The sequence below is a fragment of the Calidris pugnax genome, unplaced genomic scaffold (assembly GCF_001431845.1).
Source record: "Calidris pugnax isolate Ruff unplaced genomic scaffold, ASM143184v1 scaffold41, whole genome shotgun sequence".
Lineage (NCBI taxonomy): Eukaryota > Metazoa > Chordata > Aves > Charadriiformes > Scolopacidae > Calidris > Calidris pugnax.
Window position 1 is genome coordinate 15,601,535 of NW_015094509.1, and position 26,146 is coordinate 15,627,680.

Consider the following 26,146-nt stretch of genomic DNA (forward strand, 5'->3'; position numbering starts at 1 on the left):
GCGTCCTTCACGTGACATTGTCAGCAGAATACTTAGAATCATAGAATCATAGAATCGCCCAGGCCGGAAGGGACCTCCAAAGGTCATCTAGTCCGACCTCCCCAGTACCAGAGGAGACATAGGTCCCCTCATCTCTGTCCCAGTATTTGGTCTAACTCAGCTTGGGGAAACAGTGAGAAGCCTTTACCATGGAAACTTAGAAATTTCTGACAGGTTAAAGCATTTCCCTGTTTCCTAGACAGCCTCACTAAGCCTGATCTATCTATAGTTTTTCAGTATGATAGCCGTAGTTAGACAAAGTAATAAAAGGCACAAACATTACCTTGTCAGATGTTCAAGGTCATCTTTGAAAGTGTATAACTGTCTAAAAAATTTCAAAGATTTCAGAAAGGCATAAAAAACTTTCTTATAAAAATTTAAGAATTTGGAAAAGGGTAATGGAAAAAGTTCAGTTTAAACTTAAAATTTAACATTATATACAATGGAAAATACCAGGCACCTTTATTAAATACATCTAAATAATGGTAAGTAATCCACTGTGCAATATTTTGAAGGAAAGCTATTTTTCAAGTTAAATATTAAATTAAAATGCTACAATTAATCAGATTTTTTTTTTAAATGACCTGCAAATGTAGTTCTGAAAAGGCATTCTATAAAGTGAAAAGTTGTGATGTAATCATGGCACACCAGGGCAAGTAGATTCAATTAATCATTTAAATATATCATGTGCATGAAATGTATTCAGATAAGAGTCTGTATTGTTAATTAACTTTATCAATATGTTTCATGCACTGATATATGATTATCTCAAACTTTTTCATTACATAAAATATTTCTTATCTATGACTTTTCCCATTTCTTAAAGAGATTACTCTTTTGATTGAAAGCAAACTCTTTTGAGTTGATTTTAATTTGAAAAAGGTTTACCCGGTGAAATTAATTAGCTTTTAGTTTGTTAAAGGTGCTTTGGTATTTGTATTGGTAATTACGTCTTTCTAGAATTCATAGTTGCTTTTACTCAATTCAGAGTTTTCTTGGGGTTTAGCCTCTCTCTGTATTTTGACTTTCGGATGTCTTTCTTTCAAAAACATTTACTTTGGTGAAAATCTATTTCTTTGTCATTCTAGAAATGTCATTTAATTCTTCCTTTGAAAACACTTTATATTGCATGGTGCACTGCTTATATATTGGGTTTGGATTAAGTAATTAAATAAATGATTTTTCATGAAGCTGATATATCCCATTTTTCAGACTTGTCTGTTTCCAAAATCTTTTAATGTGGTTAATGTCCTGAAATCACTGATAAAACAGAGTATTTAAAATTAAGTACATTATCAGGGCATTGCATCTTGGGTTAGGAAATTAGTATCTTTTATTTCAAAATAGGTTGGCAACATGAATCACTCATACTATAATTGGGCAGGATATTGGATTTAATATTGGTATTGGCATGAAGGTGGTGTGAAATTTTTCAAGGTTTCCTTGGAATCTGTTTTCTACCTCTATTTTACTTAGGAAATGTTGTCATTGCTAGATTATAAAAATAATTTATCAATCCCATAATTTAGTGTTTCTACTAAAGAGAATTATTGCAAACACATCTTACAGCAGCAATCTGGGAGACTGTAGAGATTTTGCATAGAAATTGGGAGATACAAAGTCTTGATGTTAGCTCTCTCGTTATCATCAGGCCACTTTATTCACTGCAACTTGCTATCCATCCAGATGCCACAGACTTGAAGGTTTCTACAGGAAACAACGGATTTTGACAGCACAGTGTTGAGTTTTTTTATGTATTTCTACTATCACATGCAAATACTTCCATGTTCTAAGCATGTTTAATAGGACACAAAATAGAACCACAGCAGAAGAGGGCCTTGTTGCAGGAGCAGCAGAACTGAGTCTCTTCAGTATATTACTATGGCTTGGCTGTCTGTCTTTCTGTATTTTTCTCTGATGTTAATTAGTGTTAGTTCTTGTTTTTCATTAGCCATTATTTCTACTAGGCAGAAAGTTCTTATTTTATTCTCAGAGGCAGGAAAAGGGCAGTCGGGGGCAACTTTCTCTAAGCACATGACTGAAAAAAGTGACAAGAAGAGGAGGATAAGTTGGTTATATTTTGTGACGTTTTAATGATGAGAAGTAATTTTGGTGATGGGAGAAATAACAATGCCACAGTATCCTAATGTGCAAAAGTTCTCTTTCTTTAATTTTTTCCTTCATTTTCTGCAATGCCAGAGATTTGCAATATTAATGATCATGCAGATCTTCACATATTTCAAGACACTGACTGCAATATGCTGCATAATATTCATATTATTCATAATGTTAAACACTAAGGCGAAGATCTTATCACTGCTGCAATAAATTTGAAATAATGTAGATCTGTTGGTTTAAAACTGGGGCAATTGCTCCAGGGCACAGGTTAAATTAATATCAACATCATCATTGACTCGTGAAATATTTTGCATTTATATAAATTTCAAACTAAGCCAGATTTTATCCTGATATATTTTATAGATTAAAAAGAGATAGTAGCTTCATATAATATCCAGTTATTTATCTGCAGTTAGCATCTAATTTGCCCTCATCCCATTCATTTACCTCTTTCTGGTTTTACTTGCTTTTTACTTTCTTTTTATGTCTGCCAGAACAGTCATCTCTTGAATGAGCTGAGAAATCAGTCTAAGGTTAGAAGTGATGTATCATGAAAATCCTAAAACTTGGGGCTTTTAAACCTCAGATCAACAGAGAAGATGTATTTTAAGATGCCATCTGGTAGCTTTATACATATACAACACAAGTTTTGAAATTAAAGGGATTATTTATTAGACAATTATGGTTATCTCAAAGCATTATTCATTCACTATTAGTGGTGATTTGCATGAAGATTATTAAGCATCATTGAATTTATTTGTGACGCTACATAAGGAATTGTTTGTTCTTTTATGTTTAATGGATTTCATGTGAAGCTGACTGTTGCAGCATGGCCTGAGTTAGAGAGATGACAAACAAGTCATTTGAGGAACATTACTAGACCTGAAGAACCCATTAAAAAGGTTGACAAACACAATCCCTGTATCATAGCCAACGGTGAGCATGTCACAATGGTTTCTCTTAATACAGTTGATTCCCAGGTCATGATAGAGCTGATAGTAGTGCTGCTCAATGGACAGACACAGCACAGTAGCTGAAATCGCTATTCCTACTCCACAGAACTAGGTCATATGCGTCATTCATTATTGTTTAGATCAAGTGCTTCAATATTGCCTTTGTGCATAAGCAAAACCAAATATAGCAAACAAAATATAGTACCAAGAAGCAAAAAACAGACTTTCCAGGATAAAAGATGATTATAATAAATGCAGACATCTATGGTGTAGATATCTATGGATTGTGGATCTGGATCCATTTACAATTAGTTGAAAGTAACATCTTTAAAGAATAATCAATCAGCTTAATGAATGACATCATGTCTAGAATGAGGCCACCTAAACCAATTTAGATAGCTTGTGCTGTATTTCTCTTCACCTACAGTAGAGTAATTAACTCAACTTCAGACATCAACATTGTAAACAACGGTTATTAAAGGAGATGGACCCAATCCATAATCAGTTCTGTAATAATAGTCCTTAACATCATTTACCTAAGCTAAAATATAAGAAGTAAGTCTTGCCTATGGTATTTTCTCTTCTATTTCTCCAACTCAAACTTTTTATTCACACATTATGCTTTTCTGCACACAATGCAGGTTTTAAATTGTATAAAGATGAAGTCAAAGAAACTCCTGTAGCTATACACACAGCAGAACAGATTAGAAATCTTCCTCTCACAATGATTCTATGGGAAAAACTACTACAGATCCTCCAGATAGGGTTTAATCTGCATTAAATTGAAAGTGGTTGTATAATTAGATATACAGTCTCAGTCTTCATCAGATATGCCTGTCAGAAGTTAATTTTATTATTTTGCCATGTATCAAAATTAATTTTGAACTTTATAATTTATGATGGAAGGGTGAAGGCTGGACATCTAGAAATAAAAATATATTTAACGGATTTTTAAACACCACAAGGCATGTGCAGAAATATTACTTAAGTAGGGACTTCAGAAGCCAAAATAAATAGAATTCCTTGGGAAAATTGCCTTTTAATACAGCTTGAACAAAACTTTCAGTTTCAGTCTATGAGCACTGAATTTTTAACTTCTACATAAATAATAAATGATGCATTCAGTATGACAAAATAGTAAAGTAACAAAATAATGAAAAAATAATAAAACTAATACTGAGAACATTAATGGAAATGTACAAAATGTAATACTGCAGTATTCTCCTATTTCTCTTTATTTTCTAAAAAAAATGAAGTTGAAGTCAGGAAAAAGTAGAAACATGACCTAGATTGTTTTTAGTCTCCTTTCCTGTGGAGAGCTGAATTGCATGTTAAAAAAAAAAAAAAAAAAGGTTTCCAGTTTAGGTATACATTTATTATTATTACTAAGAGGCATTTTACTTCCTGTTCTGTTGGTATGGTTTCTGTGCAGCAGAATTTATACACAGTGCAAGTGACAGGATAATTAGGCTATAATCATGCCTTCAATTCACCCATACAATTCACTTAATGTAGCTGGGAGCTGTACAAATAAAACAAGGGCAAGAAGATACTTTGACTCCTGTTGCCCTCTGGAGCACTGTGAAGGTGCCAGTTTGCATTTGGGAATATTTCCTTTCTTTTCATATTCTGTGGAAGGACTGATAATTTGAGGTATAAAAGCCAAGTTTTGTTTCCATGATACTGGCTGCTGAATATTCTGGCATACTTTTTCTATCCAAATAAAAGGTATCATTTGGTCATCTTAACTTGTGGTCAGTTATTCCAAATTAAAGGGTAGATTTTATCCTTGCCCTCAGCTGCACTTTGTGGGCATCTATGCCAGAACCTACAGGCAGAATTTGATTGGTGTCCAGATATAGCAAAAAAGAAATGTCTTGTAAACCAGAAGATAAACAAACAGAAAATAGAATACATACGGCATGTCAGTTTATATACTCTTCATTTTGTCGTGTTTTTTTTTTTCAGCTTTATCTGGCATATTTTTCTACTACAGTATCAAATACCACTCCCCCAGCTTGCTTAAGGTTCATTGTACTAATACTTTCCTACCAAAGTGTCTGTCATTGTCATTGACTAATATAAGTAGAATTCCTCCCTCGTCACCTTTATAAAGAGGCTATTCCAGCCATGCATAGCTTAAATAAACCACTTATCCTGAAAAAGAGATTGCTTTGCACACAGACTAAATTTACATTTCTACCTTGCTAGTGTATTAGAAAGCTTTATTTGACGCATCTCAATTACTACTGCAAGTTCTCCGTGCAATCTAAACCACGCTGTGCTAGTGGAAAGTACGGGAAGGGCATACCAGCTCAAAGCCTGTTTCTCACACAAATAAGAGGTTGGGCAAAGGCAAAATGCTTATGAACAAACTGGTAAGAGGTGTGAGTGTTGTCATTAACTACTGGTATCTTCATTTTTGTAGGTATGTCTAAATACAGACTGAAGATAGAATGATAAAGGTAATTAAAAAAATAGTTGGAAGGTAAGATGAGGAAGACTTTTAAAGACTACTCCTAGCTCACTGTCCTACCGCTTTTACAAGTCTGCTTTTCTTGGAGTTTGTCAGCTTGAGCAAATGCTCCCAGATATCACGGCTGCTCTGCCATCCACAAAAGCAGATTATAGAAAATAAAAATACAAGGTTCCAGTCTGCCCTGGAGCCAAAGGCCTGGGACTCTTGGCATTGAAGAAACGAAAGGGCCTGCACAGTTCCTCCTTCACAATTTAAAAAGTGTCTTATCAGTTTTGCTGCTGTTATTACGTTGTAGGCAGCAGAAATGCTGACAAAAAGCATTTTTAATTCAAAGCTTCTGTTCAGCAGTTCACAGCAGAGAAGTGACCTAGAATCCTCTAGATTTTCTATGGCAGCCAAGCTGGTAGTTACAGACCCTGTAGAGATAATTTTAAAAATATTACTTTCTGAAATAAAATGCAGCAGTGTCCTGGGTTCTACCTGGTCTATACAGACTTGCATAGAAGTGGGGTGTCTGTGTAGACATGGATACCTTTTTCTCTAACCCTGTCAATTTTTTAGCCTCAATAGTGAATTTCTCATGAAGGCTTTAATGACTATCTATTTTTCTCATTTTTAACTTTTCATCTGTCAGTATAGCAAAATGCTACTTGTTCACTTTTGCTTTTCCTATTTATTTGCTAAATTCCAGGAGAAGAATATTAAGCTAAAATAGATCTACTTTAAAGTGAACATGGGAAGATATAATAGAATTCAATGGGAATTTAATGAATGTAGTGAACATTTCATTTTGGGAGAAAAGGTACTTTCATAAAGTTTACTATCATTAGCTGAAAACAGCTTCAGCATTCTCTAGACTTAATTAAATACCTACAAAGACAATAGAAGACCAAATTTTATCACCACATTGAAATTCTCTAGATAAAAATGATTGCTTTATTTAAAATAAAGCATATCTGAATATGGGTCTATTAATTAATTCATTAGAATGTTAAGCTGCTTATTAGAAATATTGAAAGACTGCAGCTATAGCAGAATTAAAATGCAATACTTTCTTTATATTCTTAAAATAACTCAATATGCTATAGTAGCATTTAGGAGCTTTTTTCCCAGTTGGCTGACTCAAGACACCACACCAACGCTATGTTAGAGACAAGGTAGGGAAGAAAGTTACATGGCATCAAGCAAGAATCCTGGTAGTTGTTACAACAAATGCAACAGTTTAGTGGTCTCATGAAAATTAAATACTGAACAGTGAAAAGTACTGATCTTGCCCTTGTCAAGCTGCTGTTGAATTGCAGTCTCCACTAACACACAGGTCTATGAGCACGTGGACTGGACTGTGGAAGAAGACATCAATGTTTAACGTTGTTTCCAAAATGCAACAAATACCTTATACGGGCTAATTGCACTGTGCCTTTTCTTTTTCTCTTTTACTTTGCAATAAAATTATGTGAAGATTCTTTATTTGAAAGGGTCATTCAAGAAAACAAAAATGAAGAGCAGTTAGCAATGCCTAAAAGTTCTTCCTCAGCAAGGTGCTGGTGAGTTCTGGGGATCAGAACAGCCTGCAAGTTAGCTGCTGGTTTGCTGCTGTTTGATAGAACGGGAGCAAGCCTTAATGAAAATCACTGCCAGGGCTCCCTCTTCTCAAAAATCCCACCGGTAATGCTGCAGGGGAAGTGAGATGCAGTGTAGTACCCGTATCTTTTTTTTATAAGGCCTGGGACTCCACACAAACTCTGACTCTTGCCTTTGCTCCTGCTATAAGAAGCCAGGGTATTTCTTTGGATGAAGCCAGGTGGTTTCTTTGGATGAAGGAAAAATATATTAACATAAATATATACTAGTATGAAAGTGGTATTTCAGTAGAGTGAATCATACAGGAAACAACTGTGATCAATAGATCATAACAGTAAGCAACAGAATGAAATTATAAATAAAATATTTAATTATATTACTTTGTCTTCATCTCTCTCTTACTATGACTTATCATGCTGTACTTTCTATTTCTTTTTTCTTTTGTTGATCTGATCCGCAATAGGTCTGGATTGTTAAATATTGCTGTTTTAAGGAATTAAATGTACATTGGGCAAAAAAGGGATTTTTTTACAATGTAATCAATCTTTTTTGTACTGCTTTATTTTTCTGTGTGTGTTTAACAGAGTATCTTATTTTTAACAATATGGTCTAACTATTTGAAATATAGAAAGGACTTAATTCTTCAGTTGTTATGTCACTGAGATCCCATGGATTAATGCTTTTCTGTCACAGACTTTTATTTGCCTATGTTTAAAACGCTTAGAGTTCATTACAACAAAATCAGAGGAACAGACTCAAAAACCATGTTGTGGCAAAAAAAATACTATTCTTAGTACCAAATTGTGATTGAGAAAATAATTTTCTATATTTTTAAGTAAAGCTGAAAACAAATATATATGAAGGATAGTACCTAACTGGGTGGTACGGATTTGCTGAGAAAGGAAGTGAACTTTAGAATTTCTTTGGATAATCACCTGGAATAGAAGAGATTGAAATCCCTGATGAAATAAATACCTAATTGTCCATGCAAGTGGAACAGATGCACCAATCTAGATTGAGAGATACCCACTATAGAGTACCTGGTAGAAGTTAATTAACAGGTTCATAAAGTCTAGATGTTGAACAAGTGCCCAGTTTGAATTCAGCTAGATTTGCAAGCAGGGTGGCAATTTAAATGTAGGTCTTTTCTTTAAGAAGGAGTTTTCTAATCAATACACAGATTTTCTAGCCTGCTGACAGGTATATTTTGTAGATTGCAAAGCCATTCATATAATGCATCTGGTTCTTCTATATAAGAAATTATTTTTACATTGACATACATTACTGTAATATTGAGCCTCATTCAGAAAACGAGTTACTCATCTAAGATTTAATTTCCCCTTCTCTATTTTAAAATTTAAACAAATCAACTGAATAGTTCTTTTTTTTCTGCAAACACTAAACTTTTTTCATTCCTATTATCTTTTCAGCACTCTTTCAAGTTCACAATAATCCAATTATCTTTCCTGAACTGCTCAGTTTTTCATGAAGTCTCAGTTCAATGACAACTCGCTCACTAGTTGAGGCTTTGATAAGACCTGATATTATTTCCATTTGTCATCTTTCAATCTTTCTGACAACCTCTTTACTTTCATGGTTCCGATTGTGAAGTCATGCTCTTACAAATTAGATCTCTGTAATAATATAATAGATTTTTTAGTGACAGTACTATGAGTTTCAGAGACTTTCTCACTTGAAATATATCAGTGACAACATTAGTTTGGTTCCAGGTAAATCACAGAATGGTTGACCAGTACTAAATGAAAAAAAAAAAAGAAAGAAAAAGTTAAGATTAAAACCCAAATTCAATATTTAAATTGAGGGTTACTTTGTACTACACACTAGAATTGGTGGGTTTTTTCCTTCTTTTTATTTTTAACACTTCTGTTTACCAGACAACAGTTTGCAGATGAATGAATTCTGCTAATAAGCTCTCAAGAATTTGTTTGGGTAAGTAGATGAACACTTACTGGAAAAATTAAAAGAATGTGCCATCTATTTAAGTAGCTAACATGCCACAGGGTAAAGATAATAGTGTTTAAACAGAATAAGGCACAAGTCTTTTATTGATAGTAATAACCACTTAACCACGTTTATGTTTTTCAGAGTTGGTAGTTGGCCAGAAAAATTAGCAGACAATATGCAAATAGTTCTCTGTATTGAGTTTACGCAGCTTTAATTAATGGAATTTAATTAATTTAATTGCTAATGCTTCTCCAGGAGGAAGGAACATTCAAGAAAGTATTCTGTAGTGGCAATGTAATTTAAGCATTTAATCTAGGTTTATAAACTTGAAGTAGAAATACACTCTCTTAGCCCGTTGTCTTGTGTATTGTCTGTAACACCTTCAACTTGCAAGCCTTTCAGAAGCAGGAAATGTGATTTATATATCTTTGAAAATGACATGTAATTTCATTACAGTTTTAAAATATCTGAAATACAATTCACTTAACTTCATTTCACCAGATGACAAAATAGTACAATTAGATTTTTAAAAATAAAATAAAAGTTGCTATAAGTATCAATATGATGAGTTTTGCATCAAGTTTAGAAGACATCTTAATAACCAGAAATTTACCATAGACCAATAATATTCTAATTGACTGAAATGCTACACAGTATAGATACATTTCTATGCTTAAGATTATCCCATGCAATGAAGAAGCAGATTAAACAGTTGCATAAACTTTTAAGTCTCAGAGCTAAACATGTGCCTATAAAGGGCTTTTTTGACTGGTTTTTCTGAGGACCACTCTGACAGTGAAGACATGCACTGAACTCTTTTGACAAGTTTTCTACTGGAATGAAAACATAATCATGGTGTCCACAGTCAGGTTCCTATTTTAAGTCTCAAAGTTAAGAGACAATGTTTTTCACAAAATCAACGGAAAAAATTGTTCTTTTTCAGATGGCAATTTAGAGTCCAACTTAAATGCTCTGAGCTACACCAAATGCCTTAATCTAGTGGTGCAAACATGCCTTCAGGATGCTTTACGAGGTATTTTGAAGGTAGAGGTCACCTGGTTATAAATGTTAAAACTACAGTACTGTACAACTTGACATGAAGGCATTTCTGACCTATCAGTTCAGAAGTATAAAGAATGAAAGATGTAGTGAAGATTAACAGAGCATTCCTCTTATAGATTTCATGAACAAGATACCTAGTGAAACTGCAGGATCTCCACACTGTTGCAGCTATCACAGTTCTAACGAGGACTCAGCATGCAGGGCCCAGGAATCCTATTTCAGCTCAGCCTGGGGCTGTCAGTCCCCTTCCACAGCAACACGGTAGGAATACCAGTCTCCAGCCCTTCTCCAGATGTCTACTGGACAGACCCCTCTCCCCTGTGCTGTAGCGACAAGCTTTGTTTAGCTTAGCTGCTGCAAGGCCTCTCAGCCCTGTGCTGGTAACCTGTCTCCAGCCTGGCCTTGGTCACATTCCCTTTTGCTCCCTGGATGCACCCTTGCCCTGGTCCATTGTTTGCTTTGTTGCCATGGTTATTATTGGACCCTGACACCACCCCCAGGCTCTGTCCCCAGCAGTCAGCCCCTGAGGACTGCGCCCCATTGTGGAGTGTGCCTCAGTTTCTTGTTCCTTGTCTGCCAGCCCTTGCTGCTCTCTGAGAACAAAATTATGTTTAATTAGATGTACTTCAAGCCACCTTCAAAATCTGTCTATATTTACAAAGAAATAAATCCTTCAGGAATGCACATTCAATTTTCAGATTAAACCAGGAAATAAAAAAGATTACTTTTAATTACTTCCTATGCGTTACTTACGTTAGAATCATAAAATAACTCAGGTTGGAGGAAATTCAGGACGGCTGTAATCCAACCTCCTGATCAACACAAAGTCAACTAGGAGAACAGACCTCAGGCAGGAGAATCCACAGCCACTCTGGGCAACCCCTTCATTGTGGTTAGAATGTCTGTCTTGCTGTTCGCCTCAATGGAGACCCTTCTCTCTAAGCTCCTTATAGGTATTTGAAGAATTCTCTTGACACCTCCCTCCCCCTAGCCATCTCTTCTCCAGACTGAAGAAGCCCATCTTCCTAAGCCTCTCCTTGCAGGGCAAGTGCTCCATGGTGGCCCTTCCCTGAATTTGCTGCAATTATCAGCACCTTTCTTGTGCTGAGGATCGAAGATTGGATGCTGTATTCCAAATTTAAGAGCCAAGGAAAAGGAAATAATTGCTTCCCTCAATTTACTGACTACACCTCTGTTGATGCAGCCCAGTGTGCTATTAGCTACCAATTCTTCCGGGGTGCACTATTGATTCATGTAACAAGTAGTTGAGACTTTTACCTTTATTCTATTACAAGAACAGATTTTTCTGTTCCATTAAAGATCGGTGTTTTCCTGAAATAACACACTAACAGAAAACACGATTCTAGACCCAAAGGAATAACATGAAATGAATAAGAGTTCCCGATGCATTAATTTTCTTTTAAAAGACAGCATAGCATATCTGTAAGAGTTTAAAGAAAGAAAAACATTCAAAGGAGTCTGACTGGAATGATAGAAAAGCTATTGGTTTATTTTTCCCTGAAGATAACTTTCTCTGTAATGTGAAAATCAACACTAGATGTATCTTACAATATTTAATGAAAAGACAAGAAGGTTCTGGAGTTTAGGCCTTGAAATAAAGTCTTTGATTTTCTTCAAAACTCTAATGGTATTGCCCTTTAACAAACCTACTGTTCGAACATCTGGATGTAGCAGGAAAAAATACCAAACAAACAGATTGAATTGTTGCTGCAGAATAAAAACCAAGTGACTTTGAGTAGATGTCCAGTCTGTTGCATCAAATGAATTACTTTAGATTGCTCCTAAATATAACATTTCTCCTGTGTTGAATATCCTTGTTTCTAGAAAAAGAAGGAATGAAACCCATTCCTTCTGTATTATTTAAACTGGGAGTAAAATCAATTGATAATCAGAATTCTGGGTAATTTCTTTGGGAAATGCAAAGTAATGTTTATGTTCTCCTATGCTACGCTTACACAAATTAAAACTGAAAGGTGAAACACATGTTAATCTTATACTTTTATTCTTAAAATGGTGAGAGTGCAATTAGCAATATTCATTACAAAAAAAAAAGTAAACTGGAAAGTCAGTTTGGCTTTGCACTTTGCATTTTACACTGTGGGAAGGGTAAGTAAACTCAGCTGTTGTTGAGTCAACACTGTGTCCTGGCAGCCAAAAGGGCCATGTCCTGGGGTACATCAAGCACAGGACTTCTAGCCCGTTGAGGCGGGTGGTTGTTCCACTCTACACTGCACTGGTGTGGCAGTACCCTGTCTTGGGTACTGTGTGCAGTTTCGGGCACCTCAGTAGAAGAAGGACATCAAACTATTAGAGTGTGTTCAGAGGACAATGAAATATGAAATAGAAATTAAAATGGAAATTAAAAAATCTCCCTAAAAAGGAAACCAATTCCAGAAAACAGGGCTATATCCTTTTTCTTTCATTTGCATTTATGCCACAGGTATTACTGGAGGTGAAGACTGATGCATATCATGATCATAATTGTAAATTCAGGACATACTGTCTATCAAATAAATGAACTTGAATATGCTTCTAAAATATAGAGACAGAAGAAGAGAAAAAAACTCCATCCCTTAGAAGGGAGGAGTGAAAGTATAGTCTGAAATACCTCACTTGGGAAAGCCAAACTTGGAACTGAAGAGGTTCTAAGGGAGAGGTTGGAATAAGGAGAATTGAAGCAGCACAGGCAAAAAGTAAGACCTATGTCTATGCTAAGTTTGCAACTTCTTATAACACGTTTCTCTTTTGTAAATATTTCCAATCATCTGTAGTACGTATTTAATCTTTGGGATGCTTTTTTCTTATTTAATTTATCATTTCAAGTGTGTATAGTGATCAAACTGGATTCAAATGAATACAACAGTCACACTGTATAATACTTTAATGAAAGACCCAAATTCAAACATGAAAAACTTGTTCCTTGGAGCATTTGCAACCCAAATCAATCAAGAATCCAAGCTACTGAGATCTTTTCTTCTAAGAGTCAGTTTTGTGTAGTCAGTGTATCTGCTAGCAGGTGCTACGCAATAGAAATGCAGACAAGTAGTGACACAATTTACAACGGTAAGACTGATATAATCTCCTATTGTCATTCTGCATTACACGTCGCATCAAGATGCAGTTTGATAAATATTATAAATTGAGGTAAATGGATGATTGTTAAAAGGAGCAATGCTTTTCATGCTGCCACCTGTATGTATCTTATTTACGCCGTTAGCGTTTGTAAGCCATACAGCAGGCTGGACCAGAGATAAAAATGAGAGAATAATACAGAGGCAACAAAATGTTATGTTTTCATTCATACCAATTCCCTGATCTGGCTCCCTACATAGCCTTGTGAGCGCTACAGTGAGCAAACAGGATGGGAGAAAGGAATATGAGGCTCGGGACCAGATTGAGTCCATAGCACCTCAAAAGCAACAGTGATATTTAATACTAAAATTCAAGTAATACTCTCTCCACTACTTTTTTCAATTTCTTTGCCTGCTCTTTACTTCTGGTTTAATCTTACCAATGTGATGATTACCCCTCTGAAAACTTCTCAAATACTCTGCCTATTTTTCTTGGTCCATTGGTCAAAATTGAAATGTGTTGCCTACGAAAACCAATGTGAGAAACTCCTGTGGTATAAGAGTCTTTGTACAATTTTGCAGTTACAACCAAATCTGTTTTATCAATGCTTAGCTTCTGTCTCCTTTTTTATTATAATCTTCCAAGAGTTTCTTCTTTTGTTTAATTTTGTCCAATTAACTCCTTGGTTTTGAGCAACTTTTCCTAGGCTTAAAAGGTATTCTATGAATAGTAAATAAATAAATGTATCTAATTGATAAAGAAAGCTTTAAAAAAAGACTCAAGTGACTGCAGAGCCTTGGAAAAGGTTGAGGTATAAGGACTCTGTATTTTAATACACCTTAGCAATGTGTGAAGTTGGAATGTATTTTAGGTGTGACAGTAACAGAATTGTGGATGGAAGTAGAAATTTTTTCCATATGAAGATGCTTCATGCCCAGAATAACACATTCTTCTTGCTTGCAATAAGAGCTCTTGTGACAAGTACAGGATTGAGCAACACTACACTGTAATTAAGGATGACACAGCATGCTGTTATTTTGCAACACGACTTGTCTATAAGCATCTTATTCTTGTTATTTGTCTACTTACTAATAACTAGCAAACTAGAGAGACAGGGTGCTGAAAGGAATAAGCATATAGCACAGGCTTTCATTTCTCTATAACACCAATCCAGACCTGGACAGAAATGCTCATGTTGAGAAGCCATAGTTTAATAGTATTTTCTTAGCCTGTGGTTTCAAATAATTTCACAGATGATGCACACGTTCATCACAAAATCAGCTCTGCATCTGCCACTAAGTGCATCAGTGCTGATTATGTCTTCAGAGAGACTTGGAATTGGATGGTGCAAGTGGCAATGCTATCTGGTCCTAAAAGAACAAAGAACACTTATTCCTTAGAGGCATACTGACAGAACAGTAAGGGAAAAACAACATAAATGCTAAATTCAATTAAAAAAAATAATAAATTTGTGATCCTCATGCCTTAATTTCGTCTTTAATTATAGAATAAATAAATCCTAATCTTCTATTTTTTTATATGGAAGCAGTAGGATTGCTTTCTGATATGAGGTCTGATCACTTTCCCTATATTCACTTCAGATGCTGTACTCATAGCAGGGAAGATAGAGAATGTAAGATGAAAACCGAAAGCAAGGAAGGCATAAGAATTCTGCACCAAAACTCAAACTGATATTTTAATTAACTTCTTAGTGATTTCATTGTCATTATTTTCAGAAAATTCTTTATAAAAATACCCTAATTATAAAGAACTGATATTTTAAAAGTATGTAAACTTCTGAGTTTTTAAATCAAAAATTTATCAAGAATTCATTATGATTTTTCTTTAGGATAAACCTCCTTGCTTAAAAGAAATAGGTTAACTTTGGAGTTTTAAAGCATTTCTAATGTAGAGCTGCATTTAAAAAAAAAAAGAGAAGTTTTAAAATTGTGTCAATATTTTGGAACAACTTTTTCCAATTACATCTATAGTGTGGATCTTAGATAAGCAGCGTAGCTAATTAATTCTTAACTGTAACATGCAACTTATGGTCCATGGGATTTTAGTGGCCTGCTGCCAATGATCTAACAAAGGAAAGGCTTTTTTTCTTTCTTTACGTTGTTCAGACAGGGATTCATCAACAGAAGAGCAGAATTACCAAAGGAGAATGGCTCCTCCCACCAGAGAACTAATATTTACAGATAGAATTTTTTATATTTTATATTTATAGACACAATTGCTTTCAATTATTTTAACTTTCTTTTTTTTCCCCAAATTTTAAGGCATTTGACTGTTCATCTAGTTTATGGCATTATTATCCACCCATTCTCAAATCTGACTAAATTTACACTGAGGTTTTCTTGAATGACCTCTTTGGCTAATGAACAATTGTTTGCTAAGAGTTGATCAAAAAAGCAAATATCTTCCAAAAAAAACTTGTAATAAGTCGTAGTTGATTTTAAAAGGCAGGGGATTCTGATGGTGGGTAAGCAACTACTTCTCTCTTCCTATTAAAATAAATTTTTCATTATAATAAAAACGGTTATAATGCTATTGTATTGGATAATGTCAGTGACTGACATAACGGGATGCTTAATTTACAAGCCAAAAAAAAAAGTTTACCTATTCCCAAACATTTTGAGTGTCACATAGTTTGTACTGAGCCTAGTGGGAACTACTGAATGCTCAACAGTATGAATATTTTATTATGGATCTAACTGTCCAAATGTGAACTATAAATTTAACTCACATATGAAAAACCACTTAGCTAACTTTGAAAGCCTGGTAAGATGACAAAGTGAGTCTGTTCTTCGGTTATAATTCTGTATTACTGAGATGCGTGTTCTCATCATGAATAAATGTCTGCACCTGTAGTTTCCTATTAACCTTTGAAGTGTTTTTAAGACATACTGAACATACTGAACCTGTTCTTGCATATCTGTGCATTTTCGGTATTATTGATACAGAAGTTATATCAAAGCAAACACAAATCAAAGCCAAAATTTTATCAAATACCAAATGCAGGTTGAAGGATTCAGCCATGTAGTTCTAGAGGTGTGTCGCCCAGCAGTAGTTTCATTTTTACAAACTTTATGGATATTTCAAAATATCTTGAAATACTTGAAATACTTCAAAATGTCATTGATCTGTAACTTAGAAAAAGCATGAAGGGAGAACATGCTTATGAACATGGAACTGCATTTATTTAACACTTTAATGAGCAGTGTATTAGTTCCTGCAGAATATTATTTCAACTATACTGGATTAAAGTTATCACTGCTTGTCTAGACAAGGATCAAAATGTGAATCTTAAATTAGATTGCCTTAAGATTTGTTTTTGTCAGGGTATTGTATTTATCTTAATAATATGACAGTCCAGTAGCCGAAGAATGTAAGTTCGGATAGAAAAACTTAGAATCTTTTGAGAAATTTCTTTCAAGACTTGCACTGTATATTACATATTTTTAATGAAAAATGACATTGAAAATATGAGAAAAAAAAAAACTAAAGTAAGGCTGACATATAATTAAGATCTCAAATTAATCACTGTCTTAGTTAAACTTCAATACGAGGCATGTATCAAAATGATAAATTACAGTAGCATAGGCTGACAAATATGGCTTATTTAACAACATTATTCTGAAAGAAAGAAATTAAACAGAACATTGAAATAGTAAGTAGATTTTTTCCAGACTAAGGGAGAGACATTTTTTCTTCCAATAATTAAATATTTCTTAAGGCAGATGAAATGATAGGTTACTCATTCATTTTTAACTTTCCAACAATGAATTTTTTGCAGATGTTAAAACAAATGAATATATTTCCATTCATTTTGCCTGGAAGAAAATTATGCATGGTTCTGTGGCTCTCTAATCAATCAACTTATTTATTTATTTCTTAAGATTTATCAAAGAAAATTTAGCATCCAACAGACTAAAGTCCAACTGGTAGTTGTGGGAGAATAAAACACTAGGTCTCTAATCAAGCCCACGTGCATGAGTTTTTTTCCTATTCTCTTTGAAATAGGATGGCAAATTCTTGGCAGCAGGAACAATGTTTAACTACTTTTTTTTTTTCATGTACTGTACTTTCTAAACTGTATTTTATTAACATATTGTTAATAAAGTGACACAGCAATCCATACTGAGCCTTTCAGAGGTACCAGTGATTAGCCACTTCTTTTTGCATGGCACAGTCCCCTGCCTGCAAGCCAGACCCATAGTCTTGGACAGTGTGGTTCTTGCCTGGAGCCCAGACCCATAATTTCACAGAATAATTGCTGTTTGTTCAGCTTTACAACTGCTACTTCATGCAGTTCACCCATGAGAGTGGTAATAAAGTGGCCAATGGGAAAGTTCAAGCAGATCAAGTTGGTATGGGATTCTGAGGGGAAGAGATGAGGATATGATCCCTGATGGTGTTGGCAGCCCTCTCAATCCTTGTGGTTAGGACAAAAGCTCTGGCTAGGAGCACGCGCATCCAACAGACCAATGTCTAGCTAAATGTCTAGGGTTTGACCTCCTTAATGACGGTACCTTATCTGAAGATGAAGTAGGACTGCTGGGAAGAAACAAGACCACCTGATCAAGGAAAAGAAGGACATAATCGGAAGTGAACTTGCTTACCTCAAAACGAGGGCCTTTAAAAATAGTCTTATCAGGGGATGGGGACCTAACTGCAGAGTAGAAGAGAAGAAAATTGAACCCAGGATTAGACAGAAGGTTGGGAGTTAAGTAGCAAAATTGGGATGTTAGACTTTAAGACATCACATTTGGATTTATTTTGGGAATTGTTAGGCAGCATCTCCTGGGAAGCAATTATGAGGAGGAAGGGCAGCCAGAGAGACAGCCGATTTTTTTAAAAGACAGCCAACTGTTTTAAGGGAAAGTGAACTTTGGCAAATGACTCATGAGGCTAACAAGGGAACTTCTTAATGAAATAAAATGTAAAGAAATACAGACCAAAAAAAAATGGAAAAAAGGACAGACAACAAGAAAGGAACCTAGAAGTGCTGCTTCACCATGTAGCAGCAAAATGTAGGCGTACAAACACTAGTGAGGGGTGTCATGGCTTGTAAAAAGTGGATCCCCTAAATGCCAGCACAACCCTGCTTGTCCACCTAGCATCCCTGCCCAGATCCCAGGCCTCCTTACTTGTCCCATGGGTCCCGTACTTGCTGGCTTGTCCAGCCTGATGCTCAGTGTCAAAGACAAGGCATTTACACACTTGTCCAGCATAGGCTCTTGTCCACCCACCTGATATCTCATCCCAGATCAAGGACCTCCTAACTGCTGGCAAGTCCAGCTGGAAGTGTGCTGGCGAATGATGCATGCACACCTGCTTTGAAGAAGTTGGACAGTTGCCCTCCACATGCCCCCAGCACCAGGCACATGGATTCCTCCAGCTGCTGGCACTGATCCTCTCACTTCACTCAAGCCAGTTCCTCCCAGTAGCTGGTTTTTGGGACAGACGCTGTTTCTGCCTCAGTGAGTTGCAGCCAAGACCTCCACCCACTCCAGTAGCAGGCACTGAGTCCCCACTCACTCCAGTAGCTGATACCATAGTCCAGGGGCACCTACACCCCCAGTCTGATTCTTGTAGCTGGGACTCAGCCCTTGAAGCCCTCACATACACACAGGATAGAGAGTGATACTGCACTCAAAGTTAAAAAAGAATTTAACACGAAGATAGGACAAATTATGGTGATCAGGTGCAGGGCTCAGCCAGATGAGCATACTGATCAGATCTGTTTTCCACACGGACATCACAACACTCAAAATATGATGAAAATGCAGAAGAATAGTACAAAATAATTTGTGATTTGGAATACAATACTTATGTTAAGACTTTAAAAGCCCATATTAAAGAGAAAATACTCTGAAGTGTGCAATTTTATTGCAGTTCTTAAAAACCTAGCATAAGAACTAACAGATGTTAATACTAAGGGCTCTGTAAATTAGAAGATAATAGCAGAACAAGAACCAGTGACTGGAAGTTTAAAAATCAGAGTTGAAGTCTGACTTCTAAGTGAGGCAGAGTGATCAGTGGAATCAAAGAAAGTGATAGTTTTCTTAAATCTTGATGTCTTCAAATGCTGAATCTGTTTCCAGAAGTTATTCTTTAGCAAAATCCAAATTAGTGATTACAGTTTAAATAAAATTATGTGAAATGCAATAAAAATTAACCAAATGAAGTCCACAGGCCTATTTTCCTTTGTTCTCTCTGGATTTCAATACAGGAATGGTGGGAACATACAACATATAGGTAACGTATTGAAAACATATTTTAATATTTGCACCAAGGCAATCTGGTATTAATTTCATTAAGAGTGATTCCTGTTTGTGCTACAGCATTACAAGTACTTCTGGCATTAAGATTAGCATGATAGTCCTGAAGCAATGGTGTATTGTGACACACAGGCTACACTGGATCAACTGGAAGAAAAAAGTATTTTCCCAGCCAGTACTTATTGTATTTAGTGACGATGTTAAGTATTATCTAACAGAGGGTGTTTTGGAAATGTTACTTATGTTTTTAAAAAACATTGGCTAGGGAGATGTCATGTGGCTATACATCTCTGTATCATATAAATGGGAAAGAATATTGATTTATAGTTTTTTCAGGTAAAATATCTGAGGTATTTTGAAACTTTTATTAAGGTGGGCTTCTTGTTTTGCTTTTTATTCTCTGTATTGATGCTGAAGTATGAAAAATATGATCAAAAGCAGAATAATATTTTGTTATTGTTAATTGCAGCATAAAACCTGTGCAAATTTACTTTTCTTAGTGGAGTTGCAGACAAAACATATCAATATAAAAAATCACTTTGCAACATGATGTAGAACCATATTTTATAGCTTACATATTTGTTTATTCTTTCTCTAAACTTTGCTTATTCTTTGATAACTCCCCTCAATTTACTAAAGTAATTTTAAAATATTGCAAATCTGAACTTTTGCCTCCCTTATACCAAGGGAGTTCAGAACTACCTAGCATGTTAATTACTATTTTGAAGAGTGGTACAATGAAGTTAAACGCTGATAAGCATCTTTCTTTATTTCCCTGAGTATACAGCCATTTTATTTCTGCATCACACACTGTAGATAGTAGATACAAGTCTATGAACAGGCATCGTTGGGATGTTTGCCATGCACAATTAATATTCCAAAACCAGAGGGATATGCTAGCTAATTTGATGTCACTTCCTAGGCAATGTGACAGATACTCACACATTCAGCCAAAAGAAACTCCAGTACCTTTTTCTTTTCTTGTTATCCAACAGGTTGAATGGAAGTGAAAATATAGAACTTACATTGCCTTCTTATGTTTAGTATGTTTCCTTGCTAGATTTAGAATCTTTTATTTTCAAAACAGGACTTTCCATGATGAATACATCTGGTAATTTAAGCATTCTCTACTTTAATTTTTTTTTTGGTAGATTTTTATTTCAGAAACACTAGGAAAACTAAATTTAATTCCATTTTTATTAAGGGTTGCTGAAGCAATCTTGTGACAGAGAGCAACCATACCCAAAATAGCTATGACAAAATCTGAACAACAAAAAAGCCTGTATTATCTGTCAGGTAGTAAGTCTGGTGACAACTTTACAGGTAAAGTTTGTGGCTTTTATGACTCCAACCTGGTAAACACTTTTTGGGTGGACCTTTTATAGAGACCATTCCAACATTAATCAATAATTCTTTATTACTCCTTTAAATTTTTATATGAAATCAGTAGCAATATTATTAGCTTAATGTAGCTAGTACTTCATGAACTTTATCTAAATCTAAGATTTAGATTATATGTAGCCATATTTCTAAATTCTAATAGGCAGCAGAGCTAAAAATAGATTATCCTATTTGTTCATGTTCTCTAGCTGTATACCAACTGCCAAAATTATTTTTAGCATCCACATCCTGGCACATTTAAGTCCTACTAGTATTTCTGATCTACATGCTTCAATAATCCTGCACATCAGTTACCAATTTTTCTTAATATTGCTGAAAGAAATGCATGATAGGTCCCTAGAAGCCACTAGACGGAAATCCTATTCCATTAATAAAGACCATCTGCTCCCTTCTTTCCTGGTCCCCATTATCCGTAGAGATGAGATCAGTCTTGAAATTTCTAACATTGTTCTCAAACCCATCTCAAAAGCAGTTCAGCAGAATTGCTGAATTCCTATAGCACCACTCTGGTACAAACATGAAGACTATTTCATGATTTATACAGTGCCTAATAATTCAGTTTTATAATTCAGCTTTTAAAAGATGTGTAGCAGTTCAAAACAGATAAAATTATATTTCATAACACTTGTAAATAATTGCAATTCATCTCCAGGACATTCAGAATTTTCACTATAAGTATAATGTATATATTAAATTCTTTCCCATGAGCAATAGAAGGGCGCAAAAGTGTCTATCATGTTTGTCTTGGATAAAGATTGCCATAACTTCTAGCAGTAAATTTGTTAACAAAGTCAATGATTTCAACAATGTCTTCTACCTGTTTAGTAGCTTTTGAATAACCCAATAAGAACCAAAGCAAGCACTGTTCAAAGCAGGACTAGGTTCTCTGGAGCCCCTCTCTGTATGGGCCAAGCCGCTACGTTGCTTGCTTTCTTAGCAGCTGTATTTCCCCTCCCATGCTCTCCATGAATAAAGCTGCTTAAGTATCTCAAGACAACAGGAAATGAAAAAGTGCATTAAGTTCTTCTGTTCTGAAGCCAAAACAATTTTATCAGAAATAAAGTTAAAAAGACAAAGCTACACTGTGACTTGGCCTAAATGATCAAATAAAGGATAAGTATAGCATTTCTTTTCCATACATTAATACCTATACATGTTACACAGGCCCTGAAAGCTACTAAAAAAAGAAAAAAGGTGCCAGAAATCTCTCCAAAAAAAACCAGTCATGGAATCATAAGACTTGTAACTCCCACGTTTCTCACTCCATCCAGCAAAGCTGTGTTGCTAGACAGTGATGAAATGATAAATTGCTGCTGGTAATTATTGTAGCTCAAGTTTTTTTCTTAAAATCCCTCCTCAATTTTCAAGGCATCTCACCATTTTCTGTTTCCACTGGAATTGAAACTTTTTTCTTTGGAGTAATCTGTTCAGTTTTCTCTCATGAAATCTTTTTTTCCAAAGTTACTGGCTATATAGAGAGGTGCATTTCTCAGAATGTGCTCTTTCCCAAATAATAAAGAAACGGAACATAAAGGTGTATGTGCACAACGGTACCAAAGCTAACCCAAATATTCCAGTTGATATCGAGGAAAGTAAGGTGAAAGGGAAAGAAAGAAGGAGAGGAGGAGAAAAAAAGAGGAGGAGAGAAGGATAGAGGGACAGAGGATACAGACTAAGGCTTATGATGTTGATGGTAGGAGGCCAGAGTGGGTGTATCTGTGGTTTATTGTGTACTAGATTTGACTGGATGTAATTGCAGGGGCTTATATATGATGGCCCAGCATAGTAGCTCTATGGATTATATAGTTTTATATCTTTTCATACACATTTTTATTCTCAGGAGACCAGAAAATTAATTTTTTTCTCTTTGTTATGATCAAGAAAGTCCACAGTAGATTCATATTTTCTACAGAATTTGTCAGATACTCTGAAGTTTCTTGTCAACTTTCTGCTCAGTATGCCAAGGAGGATAGGAGGTCAGAGATGGACTTTGTTTATTTGTGCTTTTTTGTTGTTGTTGTTGCTTTGCTTGTTTTTAAATATAGTGAACAGTAATGCATCCCATATAACCTTCTGTCTATGTCTTCTATTTCTAAACGTTTCATAGGAAAATATTTTAAATGATCACTGATTGTGAAAAGTATGTTCCTTCTTTTTCAAATCACACCTGGATCTAATCCCTTCAGATATACGTCTCTACTGCTCATTCTGCCGTCTCATACTATCTCTGTCTATCATTTTGCTTTATTGCAATAACAGGTTGCTAATCATTTCTGTCTTAGGTTTCAAATTACAAATACATAATGAAGCACTTAAGTATGTGGTCTGATATTTAGGGGTACTAAATATGCAGATGTTTCATCAGGAAGCTAAAAAGGAGCTACTGGGCAATCAAAATTTTTGAAAATTGGATACTAGGTAGAACCAGATCTGAAAATGTTGATTGCAGGGTTATACACATTCACAAAGAGTACAAGAACAGAAATGGAGATTGCCCTGATGTGATTATCATTTAAATACATCTATTCTCTCATGTCAAGGAATGATGCATGAAATGAATGCAACGTAATGAGTTTTCATTTCTTTGCTAGCTGGTTATAAAGACAGGTAACTTCATAGGAAGTCAGAAAAAAAAGGAATTTAAAGGAAAATTCTCGCACTGAATGAAGCTGCCTTGATGCAGCTCTTAAAAAGGTAGCCCTGGCCACAGGAAGGGAGACTCCAGTGAAATAAAATTCCGGGGCCTAGTATAATTTCTTTCAGTATTCTTGATTTCACTAAATAAAGCCTCAGAGTTAAAAAAAAAAAAAAAAGTGAGTATCAAATTCAAGGTAACAAATTTATGTTTTGTTCTGAAATGCTGATTCTGTGATTACCTTTTGCTTATGTGCAAGCCAGAAAAAAGTGTGTGTAATTGTCTCATTTATTTTCTATAATAAATCAAGGGACAAAAAAAGCCTGAAAATTATTTTCTGTTTTTCATTTCATATCTTGACATAAGTACATATAGGAGGGAATTTCTATATGAATTAGCATTCTAATACATCATACCTGAAGGTAAACAATGTCAATGGCTGAAGACATTTTACTACAGAGTGATTCTGGGCTGTATCTATATGGCAGCCTTTCATTGCATTACCAGTTTTAGGATGTCGCTCTGGTTATCGAAGAGTTAGTTACTCAGCTAGTTACCTCCCCAGAGACTAGATTCTGTTGCAGATGGGACTGAGCAGGGTACAACAGTGGCCTCAGAGCTTCTCCAAGGAAAGGAAAGGGAAAGGGAAAGGAAAGGGAAAGGAAAGGGAAGGGAAAGGGAAGGGAAAGGGAAGGGAAAGGGAAGGGAAGGGAAGGGAAGGGAAGGGAAGGGAAAGGAAAGGAAAGGAAAGGAAAGGAAAGGAAAGGAAAGGAAAGGAAAGGAAAGGAAAGGAAAGGAAAGGAAAGGAAAGGAAAGGAAAGGAAAGGAAAGGAAAGGAAAGGAAAGGAAAGGAAAGGAAAGGAAAGGGAAGGAAAGGTTTCATATGTGAATCTATGTGTCTGAATCACTGCATAAAAAGCATACATTGTAACTTCAATAAGGTTATGTGTATTTGTATAGATATTTGATAAGAATCTTTTGATAAGACTGTCTTACCTTCATAGTAAACTTTAAACCCATGAGCACTAACTGCGAAGTCACTTGTCAAGCGCAGTGAAAATACAGATTTTGTACTTGTCACAGGTGGAGGAAGATGAAATCCTGTTAATCTAAGAAAGAAAAAAGCACAACACATAGTTAGGTGCCTGAAAAATAAAACTGTGTCTGACAGGTTGCTGTTCCAAACAGCATTTCATCATGGAAATGGCAACTGACTTAAAAGTATATAGTTTATATTACTTGAGTTTACATTACTTATTTTTATATGAAAGTTTAAGGAATCAGTACAAAATTTTTGTGTCTTTCATGGATACTGTAATAATTAATTTAGGAAAAAAAATTGCTGCACCTAAAATAGATATGCGCTTGCAATACCTTAAGCTACAATAGGTATGTGCTTGTAGCTTGAAATAGCTTAAGATAATAAGGTTAGGTAAAATAGTGTAAGATAAAATGTTAGGCGGAAGCAACAGTGGAAAGTACTGACCCGTGGCAAAACAGGGGGTGGTGTGGTTAGTTAAGATAACTGCAGAGGTGTCAGCTATGTAAAGAATGGAGATGCCACAGGAAGAACATGGTGATGATGGCTTCGAGCCTTCCTCTGACAACCACCAGGAAGACCCCTGAGGAAGCATTGTGCCTGTGCTGCTAGGAGGGGGGGGGGCATGTTCAGGGGTTGGTTACGTTCTGAGAACTCATTGACTATGTAAATCATTTTACGAGAAAAACCATGAATATGCATGAATAATAGGGGATAAAAGCAAGCATATGTAAGAATAGAGTTAAGCCACAGGAGGAGAAATCCCCTGTGTATCTCCCAGCGCTGTAAATAAATGTTCTTTGCTCCACAGAATTTGTCCCTGACTAAAAGTTGATACAGTGAGCGCGTTTCTCACAGATACTCAACCAAGCAACACAAATCAGTTTGAGAAAACTGTACGTAGTAGAGCTGATAGTTAGATATAGAAACTGTACTTTAAAAATGGTCAAGATTATCAGTAGATGAAAAAAAAACCCTCTAAACACCAGCCAATTTACATTATTTAGATGTTATGTTCAAACATCTATTGCATTATATATTTTACACTGGCTTCTGTTAAATTTATAGTGGATGAATTTTCTGCAGCAATATGATGAAAGAAAGGGGATCATGATTCATTTTAATGAGGGGATTTAAGATTATTTAAGCTATGTATTTTAGCCTCAGAGAAGATATTTCTGCTTTCAACTCAAACAGGAAATCCAAAGAGCATTGTTGTGAAATAATACATCCATAAAGAAAGCACTCTTCCAAGGAAATACATGGTTACTAGGGCTTTTCTTTATTTAGTTGGTTGGTTTTATTAAAACCACTATGTTTGAGACACAGATGAAAGAACAATTTTTGTGTACACTCAGCACTGCTGATATTCTCAACAGATACTCATCTCTATACATTCTTTTCATTTGATGCACATATGGTAACACTTTCTCTATTCTAGGAGTATAACCCCATCAGGCTTCAGACCAAAAAACCCACAGTATTTATCTGTCA

The 26,146-nt window shown here is 35.3% G+C and overlaps 1 protein-coding gene across 1 annotated transcript in view; it reads right to left on the reverse strand.

The window, feature by feature from the left end:
• Nucleotides 1-26,146, reverse strand: part of CSMD3 (CUB and Sushi multiple domains 3) — a 600,957-nt gene that overhangs the window by 442,602 nt on the left and 132,209 nt on the right. The window contains exon 3 of the mRNA XM_014965576.1: nt 24,610-24,722. Within this exon, the coding sequence (XP_014821062.1) occupies nt 24,610-24,722 (113 nt within the window). The remainder of the gene's footprint in view (nt 1-24,609; nt 24,723-26,146) is intronic.